Raw genomic sequence first — 17,259 nt, 5'->3', positions numbered from 1 at the left:
ATTAGTAATACACGGGGAGTAACTGGTAGCTGGTCTCATAGATAGCAACGCATCCCGGCTGTAAATGAACAGCGCTGGCCACACACCTGGGATTTCCTGCGCAGGTAGTGCGTTAGTGTCCCGTTGGATTCCAAAGGTGATAACGATCAAAAATAAGAAACTTTCGCAAATGTTGTTAAGCATTTTATAGAAGTAACTACTTGCAAACTAGTAAAAAGAAATTAAAAAGAAAACAATTTTACACGATTTAAGAACAAAAAACAGGTACAAAACACGGAGAGATGCATTGAGAGGTCTGCTACACAATATCCCAATCTCATGCATTTTTTACTATAATAACTGTTAAACAAGTCACTTCTGGAAAATGCTTTTGTGAACTGAAACTGTACATGCTTAGAAATGAATGAGCATTTGAATTTTCGGTCTGCCTCCCATCATTACATTTATATTCATATCCATAAATGGGCTACCTCAAAATTATTTAGTTACAGGCTGTAAAACTATGCTGGTGAATTGACTTTCTGTTTGTTGAAGTATCTCGGAAATGCACAAGTCCAACGCATATTCTCTTTCTGATAAAATTATACTTGCTTTTCTTTACCTTTTAATCTTTAGTTGTATACATCTCTTTGTGAGCCTTGCACTGTTGATATCATGTGAAACACAATATTTGCCAATACATAAGCTCTGATTGGACTGGACTCATGACCAGTGAGTGGAGGGAAGAGGCAGGTCCTCAGTTTAAATGCCCGGGGTACATCTGACTGCATTTTATTTAATTTTTTCTGGAAGTGATCTTTTTACAACTAATACCGTTTCCAGAGTTTTTATTTTTTTGCCATTTCCACCAGAATTAGGAATCTTATTCTTTACACATGCTTGTCCCATGCAGTCGAACAAATAGTGACATGTACACAATTTTTTTATTTTTAGGTTTTTTATTTTTAGCCATGTACCTATACAGTATAACACAAATTTGTGCAGTTTAGAGAAAAAAGGGAATGGATAAAATATTTACATGGCTTTGAATATGAAGTTTCATTGTGCACCATACACAGATGCATTAGTATGTCAGTAACAGTTGCCTTTACTGAGGTTTTGTGCAAACTAGAATACAGTTGTATAGAGAGTGAGCCATCATCTAAAAAAAACATCCAGCCATAGCTTTCTCTGGTAAAAGACCGTTAATAAAATCGGGCTGACAGGTAATCCCACAGTTTGTGCAGAGTAATAGACTGTTTACAGCCAGTGAACTATTGGCAGAATACAATTGTTGAAGGATGGGATATGGCAGCTAGCAACTAAATTAAAAAATTGTAGCTATACTATATATAGTTAGTAATTTAACAAAGAAAGCATTTAAATCAGTTTTTGCTCTTTAAACTTTTAATGTATGTTATCAGTTATTTTGGAGGTGGATAGTAGTTTTAAGTTTTAATGATTATGGTGCATGTCTACAAATTTTTTGTGTTATTTTCTTTGTTGTTTTTCGTTAAATGTTGATTTCAGACAAGCCTGCACTTATTTAGCTGTACAAATCTGTTTCTTATGTTAGGTTTTATGGCTTTCCTAATCATCTGAAGGCTAACTTTGAACGTTTCTTAAACATAAATGTAACAAATCAAAAATAGATCCCTGTTTAACTTTTAAGGCCTTGGTAAATATTCCAGTTTGTGTTTTTGCACACATTTTGTCTTGCATGTTTTCTGATTAAGTATCAGTAGATGCTGTATATCAGTATAGACGTTTCCCCTTGGGATTAATAAAATCTATCTATCTATCTATCTATCTATCTATCTATCTATCTATCTATCTATCTATCTATCTATCTATCTATCTATCTATCTATCTATCTATCTATCTATCTATCTATCTATCTATCTAGTCTTCCCATATTATAAAAATGTGCATTTTAGCACAGTTAGCTTCTATACATTATATTGGTGTGTGATGAATGTGGGTAAGAGCATGTATGTTAATTGTGATTGACTATGTCTTGTCCAGGATAGATTACTGAATAGTGTCTGATGCTACTGTGAGTGACACTGTCCTGTAAAAGTGTGGGTGAGAGCATGAACGTTCTCTATGATGGACTGTTTCTTCCTGCACAGTCTCCAGTGTTACTGTGAAGGATTTTCACATCCATGGAGTAGGAGGCGTATTCAGAAAACTGAAGGGTTGACGATTGGTTCGTTCATATCATGACATGAAGATTGGTTTACTGGTCATCTTTATACCAAAAAAAATCATGTACAGGTTACATGTAGATAAATGCAAAATAATCAAGTTTTTGGAATAAGCAGTGAATATAGGATTTACCCAAATGAATGATGATAACCAAGTTCCTGGTAAACACCAAACACAGATACAAACTTATTGATATTGTCATGAAACAAACAGACAAACTGGTGTGGTGGTGGGCTGGCAAAAGGGATTTTTATACTGCAGAGGCTTCGAAACAGCTCTACCACAGCTGCTTATTTTCTACTCACAATGGACCTTTACCAGCAGTAGAATAATAATATTATAGCTAAACTACAGTATACTGTGGATTAACCTTACTAAATAATATTTCATTACAGCATTTGTGTACATGTTAAAAATTTCTCAGAGTTTTTATGTGAATGACTAATGAATATCAGAGCACCTTTTTTTGTTTCACATGTTTTAGTAATTGCCTTTTTTTGCACAGGTCTTTTGGTTGGTGCTTTGGATGCAGTTTTGGACTCCAATGCTCGTGTTACCCCATTCCGAATTCTACTTCAGGTTCCGGGATCACAGGTCTACTGGTCCATTGCCAGCGGTAATTTTATGAATTTTATAAAAAAAATGTTATTATTACTTTGGTGCAGCTTTGTGTTTATATATATATATATATATATATATATATATATATATATATATATATATATAATAAATATAAATATAAAAACCGGTCCCAAAGGTTATGTTGAAATGGTGAAGGAAAAATGATTCCTTTTATAAAATAGAAATGGCCATTGTATGTATGGGAACAAAGAAATGACAAAATCCTTATTAGGTTGGTTAAAAAGAAACAATTGGATATATACATAATACTTTACATTCTATAGAACTGTTTTTTTAAGTTTACACATGTAAAGATGTCAATAACATCCTAGCATTTACAGGTACTATCAAAAATATGCTTAGTGATTTGGAAATTATAGAGAGACAAGAACAACTTAGTTTAACAGCTGAAATAAAGCAAATACCATATTTCCTAGGGAGCTTGAGGAGGCCAGTGAGTACATACATCAATTCTTGACACATCCTTTTACAAGGTCATTGCTCTCTGGGGAAATTCCTAAGGCCTGGAAACTAGCAAATGTTATTCAGTCACATAAAGAGGTGATTAGGCTGATCCAAGTAACTATAGGTCAGGTATTATGGATAATTTAATACAGGTAATTATTGAGGAAAGACTGAGCATCAAATAGCTAGAACAGGTTTATTAGTAATTAGTCAACATGGATTTACTGTAACTGGGGAGATTTTGTTTTATTAGTATGCTGGAATTTTAAAAGAGAGCAAAAAAAGTATATTATTATTTGTTTTGATTATCAGAAAGCTTTTAATAAAGTCCACATATGTCAAGTCAAGTCAGTTTTATTGTCATATCACTTGTCACGAATGTAGAAGTGAGTGAAAAAACTTGTGTGAAAGGGACACTGTAGTAGAGCAATATTAACACAATAGAGTACTGTATACACATAATAAAAACATTTAAATATGAATTCACCAAGTATACTCGTACTCTATACAAAAATAATCACATTAAAGAATTTAATACATTACATACTATAAGTAAACACTTGGACATACTTAAATTCATACTTTACACAATGCATACTATGGTATGTGTATATATATTTATTTATCTACCTATTTAAGAGATAAGCAAAAGGTTAGGGGCCAAGCTTTAAGAAGTCTGAATTCAATTGTAATGTAAAGATGGGTGGAATACTAGTTAAATACTGAAACAAAAGGATAAGATGCCTGGAAATGTTTCTGATGTTAAGACCTCAGGAATAAGTGTTGTGGCCAATGCTACTTTTAATACACATAAATGGTCTGGATAAAAATGTAAGTAACAGTCTGGTGAAGTTTTTAAATATACTAAACTGAGGGTAATGTTGAATCCACCTAATTATTACAGAGTGATCTGAACAAAATACACCCTTGGGCAGTCTTCTGGCAGATATGATTTAATTTAAACAAGTGTAAAGTATTGCATGTTGAACGTAAAAATGTAGATTTTAATGTACAATGAGAGGTTTGAAACTGGAGTCCTAGTGGACTCTTCACTTTTTGCATCTAGACAGTGTACAGAACCAGTTAAGATGGCTAATATGATGTTAGGTTACATAGTCCAATGTGTGGAGTGCAAGTCAAGAAAGATTATGATTAAGCTATGTAGTGTACCTGTGAGGCCTCATCTGAAACACAAAAGACAGAGCAGTGCTAGAGAAAAGTATAGAGAAGAACAACTAGACTGACTCCCACACAGTGAAGTTTGAGGAAAGTTTGAAGTAGCAGAACTTTTTTAATTTTAAGCAAATTGAAATTAAACAGTAAACATTTCAATAATGTCACATTTTTTGAAATGAATCCTGACTGTTAACTTCTTTCTTATTCTTATTATTTCTTTAACAAGAATATGGGGACACAGATGAAGTCTTTTAACAGGTAGATTTCATACAAACATTAAAGTTTTTTTTTTTTTTTACGTGGTAACTTATTTCAAGTATATAGTTCTGTAAGTATTGTGTTAGTAGTACATTACGGACATTCAAACCTCTATTTGGTGTCATTTTGGAGAAAGTAGGTGAATAGGATTGACATTCTTATTGAGCTGAATAGCCTGTACTTTTTAGAATTGTTCTCATTTTCTAAAGTTTTAATATTCAAACATATTATATGTAATTTTTTTTCTTTTTAGGAAATATGTAGCTTACAATGTGGATACCTCTGGTTCTCAATTGTATTTTTACTTAGCTAATTAACTTTATTGACATTGAATCCTTACTCAATTTTAAAGAATTTGCATTCCATACATGCAAGTCAAGTTTAACAAATTTGAAACAAAGAAAGAGAGCTAGGTCAGCAGAGTAGCAGTTTAATAATAATAAAAATATGTAAATAAATAAATGAATAATGATAGATGGAACAGAAAAAAGAGAATCCACTACCTCAATTTAAATGCTTATTCTAAAATGTTACATAACAGATCCTGCCAGGTTTTGAAAACGTTTTGTACAGATCCACTAAGTGAGAATTTGATTTTTTCCAATTTTAGATAATATATAACATCAGTTATCCACTGATTTAAAAGAGGTGAGTTAGGATTCTTCCGTTTGAGCAAGATAAGTCCACGTGCCAATAGTGTAGTAAAGCCAATTACAGTTTCTTTGTCCTTTTTCACTTTAAGCCCATCTGGAAGTACACCAAACACAACTGTTAGTGGATTAGGAGGGATTGTGACACCCAGGCTAGGCTGTCTGATAGGCATTTACAGATTTTGGTCCAGAATTATGTTAATTTGATGCATGCCCAAAACATGTGGCCCTGTGAGGCCGGAACTTGATTGCAGCGTTTGCAGGTTGGATATTGCCCTGGAAACATTTTGGACAATTTTAAACAAGAGAGAAGCGCTTGATATATAATTTTGAATTGAATAATTGTATGCTTTACGCATATGGAGTTCGATTGAATTCTCTGCATTGCTACTTTCCACTCCTTTTCTAAAATATTAAGTAAGAGATACTTTTCCCACTGTTCTCTTGGATCTTTGAAATGGAGGGACTGTAAAATGGTTTTATATATTACGGAAATTCTGTCTGAGTCTTCGAGACTGAGCAATATTTTTTCCGGCATAGAGGTAGATGGGATGTGAGGAAAATTGGACAGGTTCTGTTTAACAAAGTTTCAAATGTGAAGGTAGTGAAAGAAATATGTTGCTGGAAAGTTAAATTTGTAGTGTAATTGTTCGTAGGATGCAAAGACATTATCTATGTACAGATCTCTAATGATTTAACCCCGAATGTTTTCCATGCATGAACAAATGCTTATGTTTGAGAGGGTGGAAAAAGGTAGTTCTTGTGTAGGGGTGCCACAGATAAAAGCTTCTCTATCTTAAAATACTTCCTACATTGGTTCCATATTCTGAGCGATATCTTGTATTTATTTGGGTGCAAAGCCAGTAATATAAAGAAGTACTGCAGGATTTTATTTCTATAGCGGACCAAGTCTGTGTATGTACATCTATTTTTGTCTATGTTTTTATAGTTTGTATGTTTGCTGCCCAGTAATAAAAAAAAATAGAAAGATAGGTAGAGCCATTCCGCCTTCCACCTTAAGTCTTGTAGGGTCGCCCTTTGGATACGTGGATGTTTTGAATTCCAAATAAATGAGGTTACAATTGAATCTAATTTCTTAGAAAAAAGACCTATTGATGTATATTGGAATGTTTTGAAATAAAAAGAGAAGATTAGGAAAGGTATTCACTTAACAGTGTTAATTCTTTCAGCTAAAGTGAGATGAAGGGTTGACCATCTATGCAAATCTTGCTTAATTTTTTCCATACAGACAGCAAAATTTTGTTGATAAAGAGCTTTATATTCACTTGTGATGTTTACCCTTAAGTATTTAAATGGATCTGTGATGATAAAAGGGAAGGTGTCCAATCTAATATTGTATGCTTGAGAATTCACTGGGAAGATCACACTTTTATACAAATTGATTCTGAGACCAGAAATCTTATGAAATTCTGTTAGTGCTGTTAGGTCTGCAGGCACAGTATTTTGTGGATCTGATATAAACAGTACCATATCATCGGCAGATAGAGAAATTTTCTGGTCCAGTCCTTCTCTGATAATCCCCTTTATCTCAATAGCATTTCAACAGTGAATTGCCAGTGGCTCAGTGGCGATTGCAAAAAGCAGTGGTGACAAGGGGTATCCTTGTCTGGTACCACATTCTAGTTTAAAGTAGTCTGAATTAATGTTGTTAATACAAACTGAAGCTTCTGGATTGGTATATGGTAATTTGATCCATGCACAAATGTTCGGGCCAAACCCAAATTTCTCCAATGTTGTAAAAATGTAGTTCCATTCAGCCATGTCAAATGCTTTTTCTGCATCCAACCATAATAATATCTCCGGGGTGTTTGACTTTGTTGGTGAATATATTACATTAAACAGGCATAGAAGATTGGGAGCTAAGTGTCTGCCTTTAATAAATCCAGTTTGGTCTTGTGATATTACCGAAGGCATCACTTTCTTCATTCTTCGTGCTAGAACTTTGGAGAGTATCTTAACATCACTATTCAGAAGTGAGATTGGTCTGTACGAAGCACATTTTAATAAGTCCTTATTTTGTTTAGGAAAGACGGTAATTAATGCTTGGCGAAAAGTCTGAGGTAGAATTTTATTTTCTCTAGCTTCTGTAAATGATTCTAATAGAAGGGGAGCTAGCTGAGTTGAAAATTTCTTATAAAATTCGGCAGGGTAGCCATCAGGGCCTGCTGCTTTCCCACTCTGCAGTGAGTTATAGGATCTAGTAATTCTGATAGTACCAGAGGTTTATCCAATTTCTCTTCACTAAGAGTATCTATTTGTGGTATCTATAATGTGTCCAGAAATGTGTTTAGATTGTGTCTTGTCTCAACAGAATACAGTGGAACCTCGGGTCATGACCGTAATTCATTCCAAAACTCTGGTCGCAACCCGATTTGGTTGTGACCCGAAGTAATTTTCCCCCATAGGATTGTGTGTAAATACAGTTAATCTGTTCCGAACCTTACGAGCTGTATGTAAAATATATACACTCTCTCCCGCGCTCGCTCTCTCTCTCTCGCTTGCTCGCTAGCTGCATAAGGAATGCACAGGTAGAGACTGAACACATGCGGAAATCATCAGCGTGTACGAACTGGAAGGGAAACTGGTTTGTTCATCACCTGAGTGTGTGGTCATGAACAGATGCAAAAGTTTGGCGAACTTTTTGGTCGCAACCCAATTTGTACGTGGTCCGAGACGTTCGTGACCCGAGGTTCCACTGTATAAGGATTTATAGTAGTCTCTAAATGTGTGCATTATATTTTTATGGTCAATGATTTTGTCTCCATTTGTGTTGGTGATTGCTGGGATTGCATTGCGAATTTCTTGCTTGTGGATTTGTTGAGCTAAAACCTTATTAGCTTTCTCGCCGTGTACATAATAATGATGTCTTGATTTAAGTATGAGTTGTTCAGTTTATTTAGTTGTTAAGAGGTTGAGCTCTGAATGCAGAGCCTGCCTTATCCTATGAAGTGTCTCACTTGGACACCTGGCGGGTTCTTGATCTGTTCTAGTAATTTCATTGATTAGCTCTGATATCTTCTTGGTTTCTAATTTATTTCTGTGGGAAAGATATGAAAAGTTGTAATTATTTTGAATTCTTGTTTGGCAAGGCCAAAACTATCAAATACACTTGTGCTAAACTTATTTTTTTAGATATAATCTAATTTATTAAATTAGTTTTTCAAAATGCAGCCAAAACTCAAAAAATTAAAAATACAGTGGAACCTCGAGATACGAACACCTCTGTATACGAGAAATTCAAGATACGAGGAAAGTATGAGCGAAAAATTCAGATCTAAATACGAGCATTGGCTCGCATAACTGGGATTAATAAAGTATCTATCTATCTATCTATCTATCTATCTATCTATCTATCTATCTATCTATCTATCTATCTATCTATCTATCTATCTATCTAAACGAGCCACGAGCCAGGCTGTGGGTATAGCTTGCAGCTTAGCGAGGGGGCGTGGTAGCTGTAGCGAGCCGCAGGGTGATCTGCAGTGTGGGTGTTTCTCACCTAAGTGCACAGATGGGAAACTGCCCACATCCATGATTGTTCCTGTGGCTGATGGGCTGCAGCTGCCATGTCCTCCCCGCATATATAGAGAAGCGCGAGCCGGTTAAGGGGGAGAAGAAGTAAAAGAAAAGAGAGGATAGAGAATGGAGGAGGCAGGCAGGAAGCAGCAGCAGTAGTAGTAGGAGAAAGTCGGTACGGGAGAGTGAGCGAGTGCAGGCTCGCGTGTAGCTGAACAGGCGAGCCAAACAGCTGAAGCAGGACGGTGTAGAGAAGGTCAGCTGCATTAAGAGTGTCTCGCCTGTTGCAGAGCCCGCATGGGAGAAGCAGGTGAGACGCTGACGCGAACAGAGAAGAAGCACCGGGGATTGTCATCTGTTTTTTAAAGACTGCTTCCTGTTGACGTTTTAACCTCGTGTTAAAGGATTGTTATTCTTGTGTATTTTAAACCTCCACTTCACAACTGTTTTAAGGATTATTTATTTAAAGATTTATTGAATGCTCTACTGCACTTTGGACACCTGTTTTGATTCTTTTAGTAATCAGTTATATTATTTACCAGTGTTATTTATCAAAGGTAGAATACAGTATATATTATTTATCAGTGTTAGTTGTTAGGAAAATTGATTTTTATGTTAATATTTTTGGGGTGCGGAACGGATTAACTGGATTTCCATTATTTTCAATGGGGAAGTTTGTTCTAGATACGAGAAATTCGCTATACGAGCTCAGTGCTGGAACGAATTAAACTCGTATCTCGAGGTTCCACTGTACATAACTCTATATTTTTTACATTTTCAAAAAAGAACATTGAAAGATTGAAATTTATAAACTAAATTTAAAAAATCAATAGAAGCCTAAATACTTCAAAAAGCTAACAAAAGAAAAATGGCAGTTAAACTAACAACAGAGCCAAAATCCTAAAACAGTGTCCATATATCAAGTGCAAAAAGGTCTTGGCCAAAACAATCCAAAAGGAAATAGTTTAAAAAAAAAAAAAAAAAAATCACAATAAGCGATAAAGGGGAAAAGTACAAAAAGGAGCCAATGAACACTGTCACGATTGCTAATCCTATAGCTATTTAAATAAAGAAGCAGGTGCTTTAAATCACTTAACATCTGTCAGCCCAAAACAAATAATTCTAGGTAAAGGGATTGAGGTAAATATCACAAATAGTTGAAAAAAAGTCAGTGATAAATTGCAAAGGTAACAAAAAGTAAGACTAAAAGACCGAAACAAATCTTAACAGCCAATGCTGTAGGGGGTTGTTCTGAAATAATATTGGACGAATGTTCATTTTAAAATCATCACATTTTTCACGTTATTACTTTAGAATAAAATGGAATAGGAGGTCAAATTTTCAAATTGAGCATCATGGCAAAGACCATGACCTGTAGGCAGCCTTACACAAGGCCACATACCGACAGAGACAGACTTTGAGTGAAAAGACAGAGTACAAGAAAAGAAAGAGGTAAAAAAAAAGAGGCAATAGCAAAACATTGATCTTGGTTTGACGTTAAAGAAGGAAGAGAACCTGGCACGGCAGTCTTTGGAATATCCTGGGCCATTAGAAATGTCTCCAAAATGTGCTGAGGCCCTGATGTCCCTGTGCTAAAGATCAGTGTGAAGGAGTGGCAACCTAGACAGGAACCCATGTGTTATTCATCCCTCAGTTTCAGAGAGGTGATTGGAAAGAAGAAAGGTGGGAGACCAATTTACATTCAGTTGAAATCTAGGTTGGTGGGCTAGTGGATGGTTAATCTTACCCCATATCCGACAGATCTGTATGCCCAGTTTTATATACAGTAATTACAAATCCAGAAAAAATAATTTGATGAGTATACAAGTGCTAAATCCTGGAATTGCACCATGCCATCTTGTCTATGCTATTCTATATTTATGCTCTGATCATAAAAGTTTTACTGTGTTTTAACTATTTAGTTGTTAACATTATAGGCATCAAGAAACTGTAAGTCAAAGGGGAAAAATAAAATAAATGACTTGGTCACTAAAAAATAATGCATAACCAAAATTCATTTAATCAACATTCATTCATTCATTTTCCAGACCTTTTAATTAACCCATGATCTTTACATGCTTCAATTTTAGTGTTGCGAGGACCAATATTTTATCTTTGTAGTATTTGGGCACAAGGCCAGAGTCAAACTTAGTTGTGGTTCCAGTCCATCAAAGGGCACACAGAAAATAAACAGAAAAGGAAAAAAAGTAACACCTGGAGACAATCCTGAGAATGCTATGACTGGGATAGAATTTAAAGCAGCTACAATAACCGATGGGCCAACCAAGTCAATGACTTGTGTCAGAGGAGTTAAGTAAACACATTCTTAAAAATTGTTAGAATCATTGTCCTGAGTAGGGTGGAAGGTGAGTTTAACCTTTGTCAAGTACAGAAGTAAAGGTTTTTACTCAATGTATGAGTGTTGTTTGAAAAAAATAAATGATCATTCTGGTGCTCAGTTAATTTCATTAGTAAAAAGACATTTTTATGAATCCTGGGCAGGTTAACAGTGTTTTCCAGCAATGCTCCAAAGAAAAGATGACTGATCAGGTAAAACACATTTAATTTACTTTTAGTGGAATCCAAATTAAACTATAAGGCATTACAGAATAGCTACAACCATTAAACAAAACATAGTAATAAGGAATGAGATGGTCCCTGTTCAAAAGTTTGCATACCCTTAGTTTTTAATATAGTGTATTGTCCCCTTTAGCATCAAGGATGGCAATGCAGTCTTTTGTGATATTTGTGGATGAGGCCGTTGATTTTCACAGGTGGTAGAGCTACCCATTCTGTTGGGAAGAAAATCCTCCATATCCTGTAAATTCTTGGGTTGTCTTGCTTGAACTGCACTTTTGTGATCTCCCCAAAGTGGCTCAGTGATATTGAGGTCAGGAGACTGTGATGACCACTCCAGCAACTTCTCTTTTTTGCTGCTGTAGCCACTGAAAGGTTGACTTGGCGTTGTGTTTTAAATCATTGTCAGGCTGGAAGATCCATGTAAGTCCCATGCACAGCTTCTGGACTGATGAATGAAATCTGTCCTCCAGTATTTTCTGATAAAATGCTACATTCATTTTGCCATCAATTTTCACAAAGTTATCTGTTCCACTGTAGCTCACACTCCCCCAGAACATCAGATATCCACCTTCCTGCTTCACAGTAGTGATGATGTACTTTTTGTCATGGACCTTGCTTTTATGGTTATGACTATAAAATTCAATTTTGGTCTCTTCACTTTTGAGGACTTTTTGAGGCATGTCTAGAAGCTGCCTGACATATTGTAAGTGGGCTGTTTTGTGGCATTGGCACAGTATAGGCTTTTTTTCTTGCAACTCTAGTTGTGCAGCCCATTTTTATTCAAGTAGCTCCTTATTCTGCTTCTTGAAAAAGCAACACCACTTCTTTGCAGAGAAGCCTGTATTTCAGCTGAAGTGACTTGTGGGTTTTTTTTTGGCATCTCGACAAATGATCCTGGCAGTTGTGACTAATATCTTGGATGGTCTACCAGACCATGGCTTGGTAACAACAAAACCATTAACTTTCACTTTTTTATCAGAATGTGAACACTACTAACAGGTATTTTCAGATCTCTGGATATCTTTTTATATTCTTTTTCTGATTTATACAATTAAACAATCTTTTCTCACAGGTCCTTTGATAGCTGTTTTGCTTTCCCCATGATTTGGAATCCAGCAAAGTCAGTTCAGCTCTGCATGAATTTGAATTGACTGTTTATACTCGGACACTGACTACAATCAAACCCTTCATTTGAACCTGTGTTTGTCAGCTTGTGTGTATATTATCAATCCCAACATTCAAGAGTATGTAAATCTTTGATCCAGCCCATTTGGGTGATTTCAGTTATCATTATAATTTATAAAGGGCTCACACAATTATGTGATAATAAATTGCTTTGCCTGAGCAAACTCCCTAATTAAAAGGAAAGCTTTCTACATGATTACCGGTACTTGTATTTTCCAAACAATTGCCAGTATTTCACAAATTCTGACAGGGTATGTAAACTTATGAGCACAACTGTGCATTGAAGCTGTATCATAATTTTTTATTATCAAGTATACATACAGTATATTTTTTCCTGCGGTTTGTGTACTGAATTTTTATTGGAGGCAATTGCCATAAATTGCTAATTAGACTCTATAAACCAGTATACCCTGTAAAATTTTTAAACTAAACCATCTACTGTAGTATTTCTACTTAATATTGCTTATTTTACTTTTATTAACATTTTTCTAATTTGAAAGAGAAATACTCTAAATTTCCAGGTGAGGATTAGTCACTCTGAGATGGGCATGATGCAAAACATATTATGAACCTCTACAGCTATCATAGAGTGCCTGTTTATGTATATATATATATATATATATATATATATATATATATATATATATAAATACAGTACCCTAAAAGAGTCGCCAAAAGCATATAGTTGTTCAAAATAGTGTCTGTGAATGGATATTTTTAAAGCATAGTCTGAAAATGTAAGATGCTAATACAAACAATAAATCCTTTGTCACATGAAATGTGGTACTTCTCTTTACTTTCCTTTTAGAAGAGAGACCAAAGTTACACACGAATCCTCCTTGATCTATTGTAGATCTTAAGACAAAACACAAAAAAGCAGCAGCATTAATATGCTGAGCTTCATATTTTGTTAAGCTAATTTAGAAGCTTTATATGCATTTGGTAAAACATTGCTAAGAAAGTTTATAGTAAACCTTTAAATGAAGTTTTGACTAAGTCTTCTCTCCTAGTTAGGTTGTTCACCTGTAAATAGGTAGCTAATGTGTCCACTGTAACAGATAAATGTGAGAATTCCTATTTCATACAGTTGAAGTATTTTAAGTTTCTAGACTCCAGTTGTTAAGTCTTGAACTTAATTGCTTTAACATTTTTCTTTCATGCAATAGGATTTTAAGGTCAGGTGTACCAGTTCCTGATGAGGCTATGTTTACTTTATTAGTCTCAATACCCAGTGTAACTACCAGGTGGCGCCGCTCATCCCCAAACCACAGACACAGTAAGGTCCAACACGTTTCTTGGATAAATTAAAAGATATTTATTCATTCAACACGCTGCCACAGTAATCGCCATTTAAAGATCAGTTAAATTAATAATAAATCAATCCAGTTTTTCCTCCTTTCTTCCTCCATTTGAGTGTTTCCCCCTGCCTCCCGAGTCTGACTCAACTAATATGAGGTGGTAGACCTCTTTTTAAGCCGGACCTGGGAATGCCTCAGGTGCCACACCTTATCTTCCTGGAAGCACTACCAGGTCATATAACTGCGCCCTCTGTCAGCATCCAGGGACCCCGACAGGGTTGCACTTCCAGACTCCAACTACCAAGCACCCCTGCAGGTGTCTCAGCTGGGCTGCCACAGAAGACCCCTGCCATGTATGAGCTCCCAACTTCCAACTTACGCTGGTTCAAACACTATTTCCTTCTGGCCGGGCACAAAGTTGTTTCATTGTTCAGCCAGCAAGTTTGTCTGTCATTCCGCTCTGGCTTCCTGGCCAGGATGCCTGTTCTCCTTCTCCTTCTACACTAGTTAGTATAAAATTTCTTAATAGGGCTTTCCATATCATGGCACCTAAAATATGCTCTGTGAGACAGCCCTGTCTGAGTATTTGATCAATATTGCAATGTATAATTTTCATGTCAGTGCCCATTACTTTGTAGAGTTCATTAAATATTTACGTACCAGAATGTCTGTCTCAAATTTTATGAAATATGAGTTGATTTCTAGTTGCCAAGATGTTTGGTCCTTGTTTCCTGCCATTATCTTATTTCGCCCAGTGTGAAATGTGTCTTATTTAAGGGTTATATTATTGTTCCACTGACCTGTAAAGCTAGAAAACACATTTCAGAACAAGAAATATAGTAATTTGATTTGCAAACAATTGATGGAAAATGTTGTTTTATTGCAAACATAAAATGTAATGCATAACTGGTGGATCAGGCATATAAAAAACATTATTTTACCATTCAGGTGGTTAATTTATCATTCAATCATAAATCATTACATATATTTATGTTGTGCTGTCAAGAACAACTAAGCAGTAAGAAATGCAGAAAGTTATGCTTATTACTGAAATATGAAAGGTTAAAGCAATATACTGTAATAAAAGCAAATCACGCTACTGCTTTTTGTGTAGAGTGTTGAAGGGGAATTGTTGCACAATAAAAGATAGCTTGCTTAAAAAAGGATTTATATAAAGGAAATGGACAAAAAATATTAATTAAACTTAATGATGTGTAAGATAAAAGATATACAATTATGATTTAAGATTTAATCTTAGGTACATTGCTGTTTTGACAGAACCAGTAGGAAATGGTGGTTGTTTCCATGGTAAAGTAATCTGTGCCAACATGTAGTTTTTCTTTACATAATTTTTTTTTTTTTTTTATCCCTTATTATCAAGCCTTTGTTATTCATTTTATTTTTCTTGTTAATCAATTCATTATGTCCTGTATAGAAAATAGAAGAATAATTTATAGTTAAAATCGTGGCCATAGGTGCAATAGAATACTATTACACTAATAGAATACTATTACACTAATAGAATACTATTTTTGGTTTACTGCACTACGTGAGCAGTTTTCCACATTGTCTACTCCATAAACTGTCTAATGTATAGGTGTGTATCTTGAGTTAAAATACGTAAGTATTACTGGGCTTGTCAGTGGTAGAAAGAGTGAAAACATTACAAGATTTTTAAGCCTTTTAGAGCCATATATGATGAATAGTTTTGTTTACTCTGTTTCTCAACTAACAGTAACACTATTGAAACCATCACAGTCTTGTGTGCAGATACATATTTTAAAATCCTACCATGACTTTATCAATTCTTTAAAAACAGATTTCGTTGTGGCTGGCTAAGTAGCAGTGACTATCTGAGAACTCCCGGAAAGGCAAATGACTTACGAAGAGCAAAGCATTTGCAGATTATGTCTGGTGATGCTTATCATGATTATTAGATGTAATGGTCTAATAACTCTTATTGGTGCAAAAAAAAAATCATATTTTTATAATTGACTAATTAATTGTCCCTGAATTTCCCCCCAAATGCTGTGTCAACATGATGCTACCATGCCTCAGTACTGTTTTGAGTAAGTTGCACCTCATTCTCCTGAGGAAGCTCCATCCAAATGTTGTGCAAATGTCTCCCCAGTCCAGGAGTATTGTACTGACAAAAGAGTTGTTTGTTCACTTTGTGTAACACAGATGGTTTTCCACAGCAGTACTATTTCCATGCAGAAACATTGGAAGAGAAAATATTCTGAAACTCTAATGCAAGACAAGGCATCGGTACCATAGTTCAACCAAATACACTAACCTGTCTGACAGTTATTCTTTTAGTGATGCGGCACTGATGATCTAAAAATATTCATTTGCAGTGTTTGGACAAAAGGTAAAAAGATGTACAGACGATTAATCTACTATATTCACTTGCCAGTTGCAAGCTTTTTTCCTTGCATGTGCACTGAAGTAAAGTAATATTTCGGTACAAAGGCTAGCTAACTATAATTGACTAGTCCAGCATTTCTCAACCTTTAAGTATTTGCGAGATTCCGAGTTTTCATAACAGTTTTAATCGCACCCCCCTAACTAATACCAATTTGTTCTTTTTTTATTAATGATATATCATAGATGCTTATTTTATTATACCTACTTAACTTTTATCGACATTTATCTAACTCTATATTTATGTTTCTAGTATCATAATGTAGTTTAAATTAATTTGTTTTGGTTTCAATTGATGTATTTTTCATATTTTTGATTCTTGTTTTTTTTTTTTCATCTTCGCACCCCACATTTTGAGAACCACTGCACTAGTCTGTTACATGATAGCTTAATTTTGCGCAGGGTTGCATATTCACATTTTGGTAGATTTTTATGCCAAGGTGGCAATGAGTAACTTTCATTGTCTTCTTGTGGGCCAAAAATAAAAAACTACATTATCAGTGAAAAATCCTATGTTGTATTTAAATGAATGGATAGCTTTTTAAAGAACAATTTAGATATACTAGCCAACCCGCGGCGTAACATACGCTGCATAATTATGTATTGATGGGTGAACACTTGCTGAACAACACAGTTGTCCAAATGGGGTGGGTTTGTGGATACCAGTGTGAGTGAATGAAAAGATGGACCTCTGGAGAGAGCAACATTCAATTGTCTGTGACTGAAAGCGGGATCGTCTGTGACGATGGAGGTCATGCTGGTGAAAGTTACTTCCCAAACCCCCCCCCCTCTCTCTCAGCAGCACGCAAGCCTCCCCACCCCCCCCCCCTCTCTCTCTCTCTCTCAGCAGCACGCGAGCCTCCCCAGCCCACCCCTCT

At 35.3% G+C, this 17,259-nt stretch overlaps 2 protein-coding genes across 2 annotated transcripts in view; one reads left to right on the top strand and one right to left on the bottom strand.

Annotated features, from left to right (window-relative positions):
- Nucleotides 1-17,259, bottom strand: part of rpl31 (ribosomal protein L31) — an 810,223-nt gene that overhangs the window by 672,563 nt on the left and 120,401 nt on the right. The window lies entirely within an intron of this gene.
- The window catches only part of LOC114650756 (TBC1 domain family member 8), a 182,137-nt gene that overhangs the window by 62,015 nt on the left and 102,863 nt on the right, over nucleotides 1-17,259 (top strand). The window contains exon 2 of the mRNA XM_028800580.2: nucleotides 2,693-2,803. Within this exon, the coding sequence (XP_028656413.2) occupies nucleotides 2,693-2,803 (111 nt within the window). The remainder of the gene's footprint in view (nucleotides 1-2,692; nucleotides 2,804-17,259) is intronic.

The sequence above is a fragment of the Erpetoichthys calabaricus genome, chromosome 4 (genome assembly GCF_900747795.2).
Source record: "Erpetoichthys calabaricus chromosome 4, fErpCal1.3, whole genome shotgun sequence".
Lineage (NCBI taxonomy): Eukaryota > Metazoa > Chordata > Cladistia > Polypteriformes > Polypteridae > Erpetoichthys > Erpetoichthys calabaricus.
The sequence above is the reverse complement of the archived record's forward strand: the minus strand, read 5'-3'. Positions and strand labels throughout refer to the sequence as shown.